This window comes from Polistes dominula, unplaced genomic scaffold (assembly GCF_049000335.1).
Source record: "Polistes dominula isolate Pdom_NZ unplaced genomic scaffold, Pdom_raw_medaka contig_12, whole genome shotgun sequence".
Lineage (NCBI taxonomy): Eukaryota > Metazoa > Arthropoda > Insecta > Hymenoptera > Vespidae > Polistes > Polistes dominula.
In genome coordinates this window covers 193,881-210,164 of record NW_028301116.1, presented here as the reverse complement: position 1 = coordinate 210,164, position 16,284 = coordinate 193,881, and the positions used below count along the sequence as shown (strand labels likewise).

Below are 16,284 nucleotides of genomic sequence, written 5' to 3'. Positions count from 1 at the left end.
GGAATTTCTTGAAGCACTAAGGCAACAAAATCTGGAGGAATATACCAAGAGCAAATTTGCAGAAGAGATCTCAATCTCTCACAGATCCGATTGCAAAAACCCAGATAACGTTAACATAATCCTCGAGGTTGCACCAAATGCGAGGAACATTCTCCTAAAGAACGAAAAAGTTTATATAGGATGGCTATCTTTGTGGATTAGAGACCACACCGTCGTCAGCCGCTGCTACAAGTGCCAATCCTTTGGTCACGTGTCGAAACACTGCAAAGCTAAGACCGATACATGTGGACATTGCGGATGTGATGGACACACCTTTAAGGAGTGCAAAGTAAAAGAGAAAAAACCAGTGTGCATCAATTGCAAGAGGGCAGGTAAAGTGTGTGACCACTCCTCGCGCTCACCCGATTGTCCAGCCTACAAGATTGCTGTGGCCAACTATATAAAAAGGGTAGATTATGGTAAGTAACTCTACCACATATATTAATAGGGAAACTGTAACGATAGGACAAATAAATGCGCAAAATTCAAAGTCTGTATCAGACGAACTAAGGCAGTTAGCATTTGAGCACAAGTTAGACATACTTGCTGTCCAAGAGCCTTATTCGTTTCATAATAAGGTGGCAGGCATGGGAATATGCACTAAAGTGATATTAGATACTAAGACATTCTCAAATGTTATAGGATCTAATAATATTAAAGCGGCAATAGTAATTTTCAACAACAGAATTGACGTTATTAAAATAGAGCAATTAAGCAACACACACATAATTTGCGTCGAGATTAAAATCGGCAATTTAAAGTTATACTTGGTTAGTGCATATTTCCAACACTGTGAGGATATTGATCCATATATTCTTCATTTGGAAAATATCCTAATGGTGCTGGACAGAAAGAACATTATATTTTGCATAGACTCAAATGCTAAGTCAACAACTTGGTTTAGTAAATGTACAGACGAAAAAGGAGAAGCACTCGAGGAATTATTATCGCAATTCCAATTACACATTGCCAACAAAGAATCTGAAACCTTCACCTTTGACAATACACGAGGACAGGATAATATCGATATCACAATCGCTGGTAGTAGCTGTATTAACTTTATATCTAATTGGAAGATACACAACGGCGAAACAACAAGTGACCATAACCTTATCACATTTAAAATAACATCAGCCTCAGATAAGGTCATAAGTCTCAAAGGTGACAGATTTTACACCAAGAAAACAGACTGGGAAAAGTATATTAGAAATTTATCTAACATCATGGATACAATGAACAATGAAGATACTATTAGTGCAACAGATGCAGCAAATAAAATTGAACATGCATTATTACGAGCTGCACAAACTTGTATTCCGAAAAAGAAACGCTTTTCCAAGTCTGCCCCATGGTGGAACAGTGATCTAACTAGTCTACGACAATTAGTCAAAAGAGCTCGACGAAAATATAATAAAACAATAAACAATAGACTAAAAATAATACATAAAACGGAATATAAAAGACTAAGAAACCAATATATAAAGACCATTGCAAAAGCAAAACAAGAAAGTTGGGAGAAGTTTGTCACTGATATTGGTAATCAGGAACCATGGAGTATTGTGTATAAAATTCAAAGAAACAAAATCTGTATTGAAAATGTCATTGAAACGATTAATCAAAGTGGCATACAAACGTCAAACTTTAATGACACAATTGAAACACTACTTAATAACATGATTCCTGATGATAATGTGCACAATGAAACAGAGTGGCACATTACTACTAGAAGGGACACACTTCTAGCACCAAGCACACAGGACGCACCGCTATTTAATGTTTCTGAAGTAGAAAATGCTGTCAAGAAATTAGGTAACAGGAAGGCTCCTGGACACGATCTAATTGAATCAGAAATGATAAAGAAAGCTATGCCTGTACTGTCTAATAAATTACGAGATCTCTTTAACGAATGCCTAACTCAGGGGACTTTCCCAAATCAATGGAAAATAGCGGAAATTAGGATATTGAGAAAAAGCATGGACAAGCCAGCAACTGATTTAAAGTCTTACAGACCTATTTCCTTACTTCCAATACTTGGGAAAGTCCTGGAAAAACTTATTGCTGGAAGACTCCAGACAATATCACATACACACCCTTTGGCATCGACTAGACAGTACGGTTTCAGGCCAGGCAGATCAACAGAAGATGCAATTGTAAAATTAAGAGACATTGTGCATCAAACCAGCAACAAGTATGCTATCGGCCTCATGTTCGACATTTCTGGTGCATTTGATGGTGTATGGTGGCCTAGTGTACTCAGCAATCTCAAACGTAGAGATTGCCCCAGAAACGTATATAACCTTATCTCGAGCTATCTTTCAAATAGAATAGCAAGGATTACAACTAATACTACCCAGATATCTAAAGTTGTAAGCAAAGGCTGCCCACAGGGATCCGTATTAGGACCATTAATGTGGAACATCATCCTTGATGATGTTCTAGAAGAAATCTCTAATACAGGAAACGAAGTAATTGCATATGCTGACGATATTGCTATAATAGTGAAAGGTAACAGCAGAAAAGCTCTTGAGCTTAAGGCAAATGAGGTTACTTTAATCTTGAATAGCTGGTGTACAAGACAGAAACTAGTACTATCAGTGACAAAATCTCATATGATACTTCTTAAAGGTTTCTTAGATATAAGAAGACCACCAACCGTTAAACTTGGAAGTAGATCACTAAAAATGGTTTCAGAATCACGATATTTAGGAGTTACATATGGAACAAGAATGAACATAACCCCACATGTTAACTACATTTATAACAAGAGTAAGACCATTTTCAGCCAATTTGCCAGAGTTGCGAAAAGTACATGGGGTTTAAACAACTCTATCATGAAATCGTTGTACAAGGGAGTTTTTATACCTATTATTTCCTATGCTGCAGCTGGCTGGGCTGACAAACTTAATACCCATCACCACAGGAAACTAAATCAAGCACAACGATATGCTTTAATTGCAGTTACTAAAGCATATAGAACAGTATCAACGGATGCTCTTTGCGTAATAGCAGGAGCAACTCCTATAGGACTTCAACTAACTGAGAAGGTAAGTCTTTACTATCAACGCAAAAACTTGGCTTTTCAACACTTCTCAAAAAGATTCGAAGCACTTGAGTCTGTAAATAGAAGCGACACTAAGTTAAGACTCCTTGAAATTAAAACAGAAACAATAAGAATATGGCAACAGAACTGGAATGATAGCCAGAAAGGTAGGCTGACATTCCAGTTCTATGAAAACATAGAAAACAGGTTAAATGCAAAATGGATAAAACATAACCATTACATAGTCCAACTCCTTACAGGACACGGAAATATTAAACAGAAACTCAAGAGTCTTAAATTAGTAGACACTGATATTTGCAACTGTGGTGAAGTCGAATCAGTCCGACATATCATCTTTGACTGTGTGCTCCTAAATGATTCAAGGGTTAGTCTAAAACAGGCTATATTAGATAAATACCATATGTGGCCATGTGATTACAAGTGCTTAGTATCCAAAGAAATTTTTGGCATTTTTAATGCATTTTCAGTTACAGTACTAAAGAACAAGGACATACGCATAAGAATGTAAGCAATCCTTATCCCTGTAAAAGAAGCTGTAGACGTATTCGCAGGCACCATTTGGTGTACCGATACAGCTGGGTTGCAAAATTACCCAAATACTAGCAATAACATCTGATGCTAGCCTGCATGAGACCGAGCAATTGCTGGTGACCCCGCCTCCTCGTGGCCCTCGCTGGACAACGTTTTGCTGGTAAATCTTAATGATTTGCAAGCAAAACGGCTAAGTGGGTCACTTCCCAGCTTTAGGACGGTCTACCTCTCTGATGATCCAGAAATGGTGAAGAGGGGGTTTTTCCAAGCCCAATGATCATAACACCTACGGTCATTGTTCTCTTCGCAATGGTTTTACGCATTCAACATCACGTGTAATAGGCAATAGCCTGAGGCACAGCTGGGCGAGCAATTGCTCGACGTATGCTCAGAGTTAAACTAGATGTAGTCTAGTACGTAGTAGGCATAATACTAGAATTATACAGCTACTGTAATGTCAATAAGTTAGCGGCATTTGCAGTTACCTTTCACTTTAGGTAAAAAATTATTTAAGAGTTTTAATTCTCCAGCATGTCGTGTTTGAAAAAAAAATATAAAGAGTAAAACATTTCTACATTTTAGAAAAAGTAGTTGGGTAGATTCAGTTGAATGCGGTGGATGTTGTAATATTTAGTGGTGTATTGTTTATCTCTATTCTTTATTCTTTATTTCACTGCTGCATGCATTATTTGCAAATTATGATATAAAGATGTTACATGTTAAATTATTTTAATAGGCTAGAATGAAAAGAAGAAAATATGATGATAAAGTATATAGTACAAGACATATTCGTCGATTGGCAAAAAAACAAACTGATGAGGATTTACGTAATATTGCTGCAGCAATAGAAACTTCAGTTTCTTTGCCATCACATGTTACAAGCGAACCACAAACTTCAAGTACAGATAAAACAATAGAATGCAAACAATCATCAACAAATACAATTAAACAAGATCCAACTTTGGATGAAATGACAAAAGATAAATCATCTGTCAAAATGCATGCAGTTTGCAAGGTTCCTTTTTCAGATACTTCAACGGAAATTGAAGTAAATTATCATGCAGTTCAGTATTCTATAGATGTTAAAGACACCGAAATAAACGCAATTAATGAAGAATGCGACGATCATCCCATGAATACTTCTGAAAAAATAAATGATAATATTGATTGTAGTTTGAGTTGCAGTGAATCAGATGATTTATCTAGCAAAAGTTGTGACGATGAAATTGAAAATTTAAATCATGACCAAAAATTTGTTAATACGAACGATTGTGAAGGGAACATAAAAACTGAAGAAAAAATTCTTAAATATCTTCAAGTAATAAAAGGTACATATTTATATTGTTATAAAGGAGGGTGCACTAAATTTAATTTAATTTTTTACTGATAATGGGATTTTTTTATTACAACTTAATTAAAATAACATACGAACTTTTACGAAATCTGTTTTTATTTACTCATTTCTATACGTAGCATCATTGATTATTAGATTTATGAAATTATAAGCTATTGAAATTAGGTAAAGAAATCAATTTAAAGTAAATATTCAAAGTGAGCATGATATTTTTATTCTAATAATTGTACTGTACTCAAAAATTTCATGAAAAATTATAATTATTTTCGTTATCCTTTTAATTATACGATTTAACTCAATTTTAATGTAAGCTATAATGCTAACCTAATTTATTTGCAGAAGCACAGAAGATATTGCTACAACGTTTAAACAAAATTGATGGTTCAGTAAGTAATTTACAACGAAGAATAAAAAATTTTAAAAGTAATAGAATACAGTCAGAAGCATCCAGCACGGACTTGTTCGATGATGGTAGAATGTTTGTAGAGTCTTTCTTCCCTGTGGACAATAAAGCAAAAAAAATGGAGGTCACAGAAGCAGCTTTATTAAAGAAGAAAAATGCTTTAGCTTTGGTAATTGTTTATTTATATAATAGTATAATATTAAATAACTAATAAGAGAGGAAAATCATTTACGAACGATGGGGGTGCCATGAGCGCATCGAGTGAAACCCACATTGTGCATGATGATGTCCCTTTCTCACGAGTTGTTCATAACATATTTTTTACAGCGTGCGTGAATTTTGGATTTTCGTACGTTCGAAACTTCTTGTTTTTCTCGCACGCTAAACACGAATAAGAAATCAAATAATCCGAGATGCAGCTGCAAGATTAGTGCACTCATCGAGTTTTTGCTAAAAACCTAATTTTTAAGTATATTTATGATTAGAAGAATATATATCTACCAGATTGACTATCAAAATGTGGCCGCTAGTATTTTTAATTAAATTATTGTTAATTAATTTTTGGGAACAAAATTCATTCACTTGTTTTTTAAATAAAATATCCATTTCACGGCAATATATGTAAAGACTTTGAAAAATTACGGTTGCTGTTGCGCACTTGGCCGCACCTCTTCGTAGCCAGGTGTAAACAGGTATGATTTTTTAATACATTTATACCCTCATAATGAACATTTATTATTTGTATATCAAATTAAAGCTAATTTTTTTCTGTTTTTTATGATGTACGATTATGATGTACTAATAAACATAATACATGATAGCTTTCTTCTAAAAAGACAGATTTTTACAAATGAAGGTGAAGTTATACAATTTTTTAATTAAAATTTCATTGTTTTAAAATGATGACAGGTAGCCAGGTTAATTTATAAACAAAAAGAGAAAAGTCATTGAAAAACGAGGTATTTACGCGTTGAAGAACGTCGTTTGGGCATGCGTTGACGATCTGACAACATCGCACTTTGAAATGTAAGAAAAATTGAAAACAGTTAAAATTAAAATACAAACATATTAATATGTTTTATATTGCGATGTGGCCAGATTTCCGATACCAGGGTCGTACATATACATTCACTTAAGAAGGGCGAATGTGGATTTTACCAATTTTTGTATTTTTAAGTTTATTTATGTATGAATTTTTTCATTTACAAGTCAATTATATATCTCTAAATAAAAATTGAACCATAAATTTAAATATTAATTGAATAAAAATTAAAGCCCTCTTGGGGCCCCTGGCTAAGTACGTTACCCAACGCTCGAACTACCTTAAGTAGTCCATTATTGCACCGTTCTTTATTAAAATGCACTACTGATGTTACAAACGCAGCAAAAATGTAAATGGGTGCAATAATGGACTATCGATATCACGAGTAGTCATGATAGAAAATTTATGCCACCGGTGCTATAAAATTTTGTACGATACTCATGAACTAAGAAGCTCATCGTTGTACGGCGAGATTATGTCACTCGTTCTGCTACGTTACGCTCGTATTGTGTACTAGTCGTGCAAAAAAGAGCTAATTAGATCACATGTATCGTAATGTACTATTTTACAACGTGCAGCAAACGTTGTAAAATAAAGTACGAATACATAAAAAAAAGGTGGAGGAAACTTAATACCGATATATTGGCAGCTGTTTTCAGATTTTTAGCTGAATAAGGAATCTTAATTTGTTTGATTGTTTCACATTAGGTACCTCATTTTAAAGAAAATTGCGCGCTCTTTTTCGATCTCCGCTATTGATTTTTAAATATATTTTTATATAATAAGCAATAACAGTTAAGAAATGAAAAAAAGAGTATTAAAAATTTTTTCATTTTTTATACTTCGTAATGACCTTAAAAAATGTTTTTCTTTGTTAATATGTAAATAATTTTAAAGAAAATTTTACACTCTCTACTCCTGTAATTGGTTTTTGCAGACAAAGCTTTAAGTGCTTCAAAAAGGCATTAATAAGGCCCTTAATGTGGTCTGATCTCAATCAAACAAATGGAGGCCTTTTCGATTTTGAATAAAATGAGCCGTATAACTTTCACGCACGCACGCATGCACAGACACACACACAGACAGATATCACCACTTTGGTTACGTAATTTACTTACATTTTACAAAACATGGATAGAATAAATATAAATAATAATTTTACCATTTATAACTTTTCAGTAGATATAATAATATTATTTTCAACTCTATCATCATTTGTGCATCTTATAATTTATTTATAATAACATTTCCAAATCATAAAAGTCAATTGTGTATCAACTTGATATATTATTAACAATTTTACAGATTACTTTTATAAAATCTATTGGCGGCAAAAATGCACGAGATGGCATTATTACAATTTTGTCAAAACTCGTTACAGATAGGGTTTTAGTTGAATATTCCTATAAGGGTCAGGGAAAAAGTATTATAAAATAACGAATAGACCCAACAAGTGCTTCAAGGATCTTATGATATGTAAATGCATTTACGGTATGTTGCTTTAAATTCTAATGAATATTCTTTCAATTTTAAGTATAAAATGATAATTTAATATATGTTATTATTGTGTATGTATTGTCACAGAGGCCGTACAAAAAAAATACAATGGAGTTAACGAAGAAATAATGAAAGAAAGCGTTTCTTCCTGGCTCGATTCAGCTGGAACACGACTTAGAAAGAAATCTAGAAGGTAATTTATTCATTTCTTTAAATTTAGCATTTTGCAAAAAAAGTTGATAAATTATTTAAACTTTTCTTTTCACATTTCACTAGATTTTAACTGATGTGATTTCGCACTTTTATGTTTGTATCATATCTTTCTCAATAAATATATTTAAATAATAAATTTTGTAACGTAGATAAAAAATGATTTTAACAAAAGTTGTGAATCGTATTTTATGTAATGACATATGCAAAAAGCGTTTTTCAAAAAACAGCTGTACGTGAAAGCAGATTTCACGCACGGATTTATGTAAAAACATGAATTAATAGTGCGAAAATTAATCATTATTTTGATTGTAACTTTTTATAAATTCCTCATACATGAAGATAATTTATAATATTAAAAGAATCCATTTGTTTTTGTTACAGTTCTTCCACAAGTAAAGGTTTCAAACCATTAGAGTTAAGCGCACTCTATGATAGTGACACTGATTTAAAATAGTTATTTTATTATTTAGTTATTTATATAGTTTTCAGTTTTTTATATAATTAAGTCCCTGTGGAAAAAATACATGTATTTTTTTAAACAAATGTAGCTTTGTTTAAATGTATGTAGCATTATTTATTGAAAACAAGAAAATTTTAAAAATTTTAATTTTGTAATTTTGCTTTGTACTTAAAAAAATAGAATCATTAAAAATAAATGAAAAATGGTAAGTGTATCTTTAGTTTGATTTTATTTTTTATATTATGTAATTGTAATAAAAGCTAATTCTATCAACATAATTTAATTTAAAATATTAAAATTATCATTGAAATGTTTTTCAAACAGAAATTTATGGTCGTTATACATTTGTATCAATTTTAACATTTGAAATGTAGGTGATAAAAAGAAATCAAAGTATAGTGGGTATATGGTAGGTTTAATCACCTGTAGGAAGTTATATATCTGTACACACCTTTCATGAAATAATGCAAAACATTTCAAAAATCCCATGCTGCAAGTATCTGGTGCTAACATTTTTACTACAACAATATTTTTTGAAAGCTTTCTGAACGATATTTTGAAACATTTGAAGTAAATGTTTTAAAAATATTTTACAAAGACTTATGAGTAATTTTAAATACAGTATAAAAGTATTATAAACATATTTCAGAAATATTTCAAAAATATATCTATAAAAATCATTTCGAAAATATTTCAAAAACCTTTCAAACATATTTATAGAAACCTTTAACAAAACATGACGATAAGGTTTCAGAAAATCTTCCAAAAACCTTTTTCGAAATCTTTTACAAGTTTTTGAACGCGGACATTTTTACCTTGTAGAAAGATTTTTTAGAAACCTTTTTGAAAGACTTAAAGCTTTCCAAGAAATGTTTTAGAAAATTTTTAGAAAGTTTTTATGTTATGTGGGTAGTGCAAAATTGGTGTTTGGCCGGATATTTATGAAAAACCAAAAATTGTTATTCTTGTTATAAATAATTATGAATTGTTATATATAATTGTCTAATTACATGGTTTTATAACAAAATAAAAATAGTTTACGATGATATATTTGGATTTGCATTTTGCACCCTTTATATGTTACATAATCAAAAAATTATGTTTGGCCGGATAATTTTGCATGCTTCAGATTGTTTCTATATATATGCATTGGTTTAACTCTTGAAGTGCACATTTGATAAAAGTTAGTTAAAAGTGTACTGTGGGTGTTTGACACCCCAACGTGTTTGAACGCGTCTCCTGAAGCCGCTATTTAATATTTAGACCTCGCCATTTTTTTAAAAGTAGTTTGATACGTCCTTTTTAAAATAGAATAGGTTTTATACCCATCTGAATTAACACTAGATGGCGACAAATAACCTATTTTTTCGAATTCAGTACCGTTTTTGAGAGATCAAAAATTTGTTGGGTTATCAAACACCCCATGTGCACTTGAAGAGTTAAACATTTCATATGTTTTAACGTTCATTAAATAAAAAATAATTTTAATATACTATAAATTTATGTTTCTTTTATCGATTACAAATGAAATTTTCACGTTACTTATAATTATTCTGAAAATAATGAATAGAAAAAAGATAATGTTGAATAAAAACAGTATCTCATAGCATAGAAGATTATGTAGAATGATCTTCGTGTGAATCGTGTATAAAAGTTATTGTAAATATATTTAAAACAATGTACATCTTATGCATCTCTAAAAGTATTTAAATTGTAAGGATTCTTTATCGATACAAATTTTGGCAATTTATTCTTTCATATGCTGCATTTCATATTAGGCATTTTTATATCAACAATTCTCTTTTATACGATTGTATTCTTTTGTGCTAAATGACAAAGTTTTCTTAATGTCTACATTGTCTTTATTCTATTCATTATTTTTAGAATATTTATAAGTTACGTGTTCATTTATTAGAAAAATAGAAATTATTTTTAATTTATTTAATAAATAAATTATCGTATGTAATTTGATTAGCGTGGTCATAAAGAAGGTCAGATTCCATTCGTGTAGGAAGTTGTGATTGGTCATTTCATATTCAAAAAATTCAAAAAACTGAATTATCCAATCAAAACCAATCCGTCGTTCGTGTTTTTTAGTTTTTTGGCGTCGTTCGTGGAGATCACATCAGAGTGTCATTGTCCCATTAAGATCAGGTAATTAAAAGACAATTTGTAAGGTACACATCTTTCTATTACAATATATAAAGGATATAAGGATCCATTTTGATTTTTTGAGTATATTTTGACAATTTTTATGCTCCTATATTGTATTTTTAATCATTCGATATTTTTCTTTATTATAGGTGGAAAAAAGAAGTACTGCGCAATATTTTCGCGCATTATTTTCGCGGCAATCTTACTCGCCTGTTTTATGCACAGCAATATGGCGAATCTTTCGAATCTTTTAATCTGTCATTTGTATACTTGATGCAGCGGATTTTGTCATCTCATTAATTTCAGGTTATTTTTTCAAATAATTCTCTAAATTACATCTTCCTATTATCAAATGATGTTATATATCAAATAATATATCACGGTCTATAATGAAATGATATATAAAAAATGTTATATACCAAATATTATATACCAAATGATAGCTACATGCAAAATTTTTATACGTGAGTTTTTTCATATTTTACTTATTTTTAGCTTTCTAAACATTAAGAGAGTTACATTACGAATTCACATACCTAACCTTTTTACCTTGTGGCAGCTCTTTTATCTTCTCTATATACGTCGAGGTGAGCATTATTTTTTTAAGTATATTTGGCATATAGAAATACTACAGAAAGAGTGAGAGAAATTGAGAGTGAGTGAGAAGGAATGAGAAGGAGTGAGAGTAAGAGAGAGGAAGAATAAGAAAACAATACACACTACATATAGGCTATTATAAATGTCTATGTATATTTCCAGGTATTTCTCGAGTCGACTACAAAACGTAAACATTTGATAACATAAGTATAATAGCCAAGCGTTCGACACTCCTAAGGTCTCCTCTACCAAGGTTATGTAGTAACGTACCTCCTATTCGCCTTCTATCCTTCAACAAGACAACATAAACGAAAATGAGGCGTATTAAATTAATTAATAATTTTATTTCTAACGTTATCGTTTTGATTTTAATAGTTAAAAAAGTTTTTCATTGCACAGAATGGTATAAGAACTGGTTTATTATTTTTATGTTACTCTTTATTGAGTTTGCTGATATAATTACTGTTTTATAGACAACTTTAAATATTTTTAATTAATATTTTTATTAACATTACATACTTGGTATGTAATTTAGCAAGCAAATAGTTGCATACTTTGATAAATTTTAATATTTAATAATTTTAACTTTTAATTATGTCAATTCTCAGATTATTAAATTATTTTTTTCTATTTACTATTTTCTATTTTATTTTATATTAATTTTATCAAAAATATTCAATGGTTTTATTGTGTGTCCTGAATTCAGAAATAATTTAGAGGAAATATTGTAATATAGTCTTTAGTATGTTTCAGCTTTTTAGATTTTTTATTTAATTTTATTTTATGCATCGTCATTATAAGGGTAGGATACCCATCCTGCAGTCATCAACGAAGACTAAAAGTAAGTACATTTTACTATCAAACATTACTATGATAATTTCAATGGGTTTTTATTACGACGATTATATTAATTGTTCTTTTTCTTTTTCTGCTTCAGGAGATCATTGCAACCGTGCGTGAAGGCAATGACTTACTCGCGTGTTGTATCGTTAAAATAAAATATAAAAAAGTCGACAAGTAGATTCAGTGTTGATCGTCGCATATTAAAGTTTCGTTTGCTCGGTTAAGAAACTCGTAAGTTTCTTTTACTCTGTTTAAACCTGTGCTCATCGTCATCATAGGGGTAGGATATTCATCTTGCATTCATCAATGAAGAATAAACGTAAGACAATTTTTATATTAAACATTTTTTCAATAATTATAGTAATTTTTATATAACAACGATTTATATAATCTTGTTTTTATTTGTGTTTCAGATCATCGTTGGAATGGTATTAACATTTTATTAATTAAATTCATTTACAAATTCATTTAACACTAGATTTGTTCGCTATTATTTTGTTCGCTATTTTTAAAAAATTTACAAACATTGTTTGAATGAAAAAATTGGTAGAGGAGAGGAATTAATATTTACGTACATTTCATTACAGCATTAAAAATTAACATATATTTAAAAAATATATATATTCTATATAAAAATGAATTAAACTTAAATTTTATTAAATTAAAATTAAAATTAATTAAAATATTTCTATTTTATATACGTAGGTTGAAACTTAAATAATGGCAACTATTTATTCACAACCGATACAAAAGACTTACATGTTTGCACCTGTTTCTGTTCTTTTAAGTAGTCACCAGCGTTGTGTACCCGTTGCCAGCGATATGGAAGGCGTAGTATACCGTCAGCAGAGCTTGTTCTGTTGATTTTTTTGGTTTTTTGGTTTGAAAAAGGTTGTTTATTTTTAACATTGTCAATATACATAAGTAGGCAATAAACGACCTTACAACAGCTTAAACACTATAATATCTTCTTCTTCTAATATATAAAATTCTCGTGTCACAGTTTTCGTTGCCATACTCCTCCGAAACGGCTTAACCGATTTTGATGAAATTTTTTGTGCTTATCCGGTATCTATGAGAATCGGCCAACATCTATTTTTCATCCCCCCTAAATGTTAGGGGTAGTCCACCCCTAAACTTTTTTTCATTTTTTAGACAAAATTTTTAATTTCTATTTTTTTATGATACAACATACAAAAATACATACAATCCTAAATTTTCACCCTTCTACGATCAACCCTTATTTTTTAATAGCCATTTTAGTAATTTAATCATTTTTCCTCTCCGGTCGAAAACTGATCTATCGTCATTTAATTAGTTATCCCCGCCAGATGTCTACAGGTGTCACTTCTGACCCAGTAAACAGCACGGAGTAGGGATGAGAACGAAGCCGGTCTCCTTTCTTTCTCACTCCCTACACAGTTGTCGGCCATCATTATTGTTTATGCATCAAGTGTAGTAGTAACGTTGACAATTATTATTTTGCTATCTCAGTGTAACTCTCATATTAACTTTTAATCATTCCTATTTTATCAATAATAATTAAATTATCAATTTTGAGTGTATTTTGCACGATTAGTTAATCAAGTGATTTTATAACCTTAAAAATACTCAACACGTGACACGAGCTTCCAATAACAACGGATTTTGTGTTGTAAGTATACTTTTTTTTATTTATATCGAAAATGTTGTTGATCTTATAAAAATGTAATTTGAATTTAATTTTATTAAAAAAAATGTAATTGAACAATTAGGATTTTCATAGTTTCCAAAAAATCAATCATTATGAATCTTTATTTTGAAATGTCAATGGAAATATTGGTTGTATGACAAAATTATAAGAGACAATGTTTTCATAAAATTTAATTTTTTACTTTTGTTTGAAAAATTTTTCAATAAAACTTATATTTTTGTTATAATTTCATAAATTAAAACTAATCATTTCAAAACTGCGGCTAAAATCCTGGCCCTAATTATACTTCTAACATTTTTCATCATTAAATAATTTCATTAATTCTATTTATGTATGTTTTGTACAGTGAGCAATGCCAAGAAAACGCAAAGGGGCTGATTTGAGCCGCAGTACAAGTAAAGCTCGAAAGTTGCGAAATAGCAGATCCGAAAGAACAGAAGAACAAATCCAGCAACAAAATACTGATGCAAGTGTCAGAATGGCGCAATTGCATCAAGAAGAGCCAGAAGATACACGAGCTGAACGCAATGAAGTCAGAAGATTAGAACAACGACAATCACGCCGTTTCACAGTCAATAGACGAAGAACAAATGACCAACAACGACAACAGGTACATCGAGCATTTATATCTGATTCATTCCTGCGTCTAGCATTCCAGTATGAGCCCGATATTGAATATTATGCTCATTCAAAAGTGGTAATTGGTGCTATGGACAAGGAATGTCCGCATTGTCATGCTCTGAAATTCAAAAATGAGCCAGCTGGGATGTGTTGCGCGTCAGGAAAAGTGCAACTACCTGAAATTGAAACACCACCTGAACCATTGAACGGCTTACTTATCGGCACGGATCCAGATTCTAACGTGTTCCTGAAGTCAATTCGAAGATTCAATTCATGCTTTCAAATGACATTGTTCGGAGCAACAGAAATAGTTCGAAATACTAATGCAAATGGTCAACAATTCAATTCTACATTCAAAATCAGAGGCCAAGTTTATCATAAAATGGGCTCACTGCTGCCAATGCCAAACGAACCACATAAATTCTTACAAATCTACTTTATGGGCGGCGAGGATTCCGGAAGCGCACTTGCCAATCGCGTGAAGGCACGTTGTGAGTGTGAATTCAGTTTTCGATTAGATTGGCTTTTGCAATGACTATCAACAAATCCCAAGGTCAAACGATGTCTGTTTGTGGATTAGATTTGAGAACACCATGTTTTTCACACGGACAATTATACGTGGCATGCTCTCGAGTGGGTAAACCATCCAGTTTGTTTGTGTTAGCTAAAGATGGACTAACAAAAAATATTGTTCACGCTATAGCATTAAGAGATTGATATTGTTTAATAGTGTTACTGTCGTAATTGTTTAATTAATGATATATAATTTTAAGGAATAAATTATAATAACTTAAAAATAATGTTTGCCTTTTGTTATTTTTATATTCCCTCATCGTTCACAGCGCTCCATGCTTATTTCACGCATATACCACATTCTTACATACATACAATATACACATTCTAACATACATACATACTTACAATAAGTAAGCTATTTTTTGTCTACACTAGAAATTACTAGGAAATTATTTATATGGCAAAACAACGTTTGCCGGGTCACCTAGTATAAAAATATAATTTTTGGTAGTCTTCATTGCTTGAAGCGTCTCTCCAAAACTCCTTAATAACAATAATGGTATATAAACATTATATTCTTAAGCTCTACGTATCGCAGTCTTATGAGATCATCGGGTATTGCAATGGAAAACTAAAAAATAAAAAACCATTACATCTTTGGTAAGCCTCTAGGGCAATGGAGGGGTGAAGAGGGAAAAAGAAAAGGGATGGAAGGTGATGGGGACATATATACAATATTTACATTATTTACAACTTATGTCTAAAGAATACAGTGCCTAAGGCACCTACTATAAAAGTTATTATGTATAATACTGTTATAGCTAAGGCTGTTCAGTCTTAATATCTGATATGTTGTTATACCCTTTGCTGCTGCTCTCCTTGCAGCCGCGAACGATGTTGTCTTTTCTCTCTGGCTCTTCGTCTAATCTCGTCAATGTGTTTGGCATCATTCTGAAGCCACCAGTAATTCTTCGACAGTCTATCCAGACTTTGATGGTCTTTAAGTGATAAGGCTCTCAAGTAGACCCATTTATCGTTCGGTATATTTTCTATATCCGTCCAGATTGCTTTTTTAGCACAATGTCTTTGGATGCTGTGCTATCAGATCGTGGGTAAATCTTACCCTCTCCCTGTGCCACTGGGATTGCAGACAATGAAAGTTATCCATGTCTGAACACATGGACACGATTCGCTTTCATAGTGTGCCACTCCGGCGTGCCCGCCAACTTCGGTTACACTCGACTTCTTTCGAAATCCCAA

General features: G+C 31.5%; 2 protein-coding genes across 7 annotated transcripts; both read left to right on the top strand.

Annotated features, from left to right (window-relative positions):
- Window positions 1-328: 328 nt before the first annotated feature.
- LOC107073423 (retrovirus-related Pol polyprotein from type-1 retrotransposable element R1) lies at window positions 329-13,671 on the top strand. Of its 6 annotated transcripts, XM_089176963.1 has the most exons (9): window positions 329-2,805; window positions 2,923-3,083; window positions 4,368-4,959; window positions 5,325-5,557; window positions 7,736-7,921; window positions 8,015-8,120; window positions 8,522-12,192; window positions 12,289-12,513; window positions 12,608-13,671. In XM_089176963.1, exons 1-5 carry the CDS (start codon window positions 456-458, stop codon window positions 7,865-7,867), a joined length of 3,468 nt encoding a protein of 1,155 aa, XP_089033089.1. In that variant the 5' UTR covers window positions 329-455; the 3' UTR covers window positions 7,868-7,921; window positions 8,015-8,120; window positions 8,522-12,192; window positions 12,289-12,513; window positions 12,608-13,671. The 6 variants fall into 6 exon arrangements, with proteins under 6 accessions (XP_089033089.1, XP_089033088.1, XP_089033092.1 ...); XM_089176962.1 differs by having other exon boundaries at window positions 329-3,083; XM_089176966.1 differs by lacking the exons at window positions 8,015-8,120; window positions 8,522-12,192; window positions 12,289-12,513; window positions 12,608-13,671 and adding an exon at window positions 7,368-7,530 and having other exon boundaries at window positions 329-3,083; window positions 5,325-5,371; window positions 5,472-5,557; window positions 7,736-7,864.
- LOC149031027 (uncharacterized) lies at window positions 13,546-15,308 on the top strand. Its single transcript, XM_089176971.1, has 2 exons — window positions 13,546-13,848; window positions 14,234-15,308. Exon 2 carries the CDS (start codon window positions 14,240-14,242, stop codon window positions 15,041-15,043), a length of 804 nt encoding a protein of 267 aa, XP_089033097.1. The 5' UTR covers window positions 13,546-13,848; window positions 14,234-14,239; the 3' UTR covers window positions 15,044-15,308.
- Window positions 15,309-16,284: the final 976 nt, after the last annotated feature.

Coding starts and splice junctions, on each gene's coding strand:
- LOC149031027 (XM_089176971.1), top strand. CDS start 14,240: ATGCCAAGAAAACGCAAAGGGGCTGATTTGAGCCGCAGTACAAGTAAA.
- LOC107073423 (XM_089176962.1), top strand. CDS start 456: ATGGTAAGTAACTCTACCACATATATTAATAGGGAAACTGTAACGATA. Junction 3,084..4,367: donor GACTTCAACTAACTGAGAAG/GTAAGTCTTTAC, acceptor TTATTTTAATAG/GCTAGAATGAAAAGAAGAAA. Junction 5,558..7,735: donor AGAAAAATGCTTTAGCTTTG/GTAATTGTTTAT, acceptor ACAATTTTACAG/ATTACTTTTATAAAATCTAT.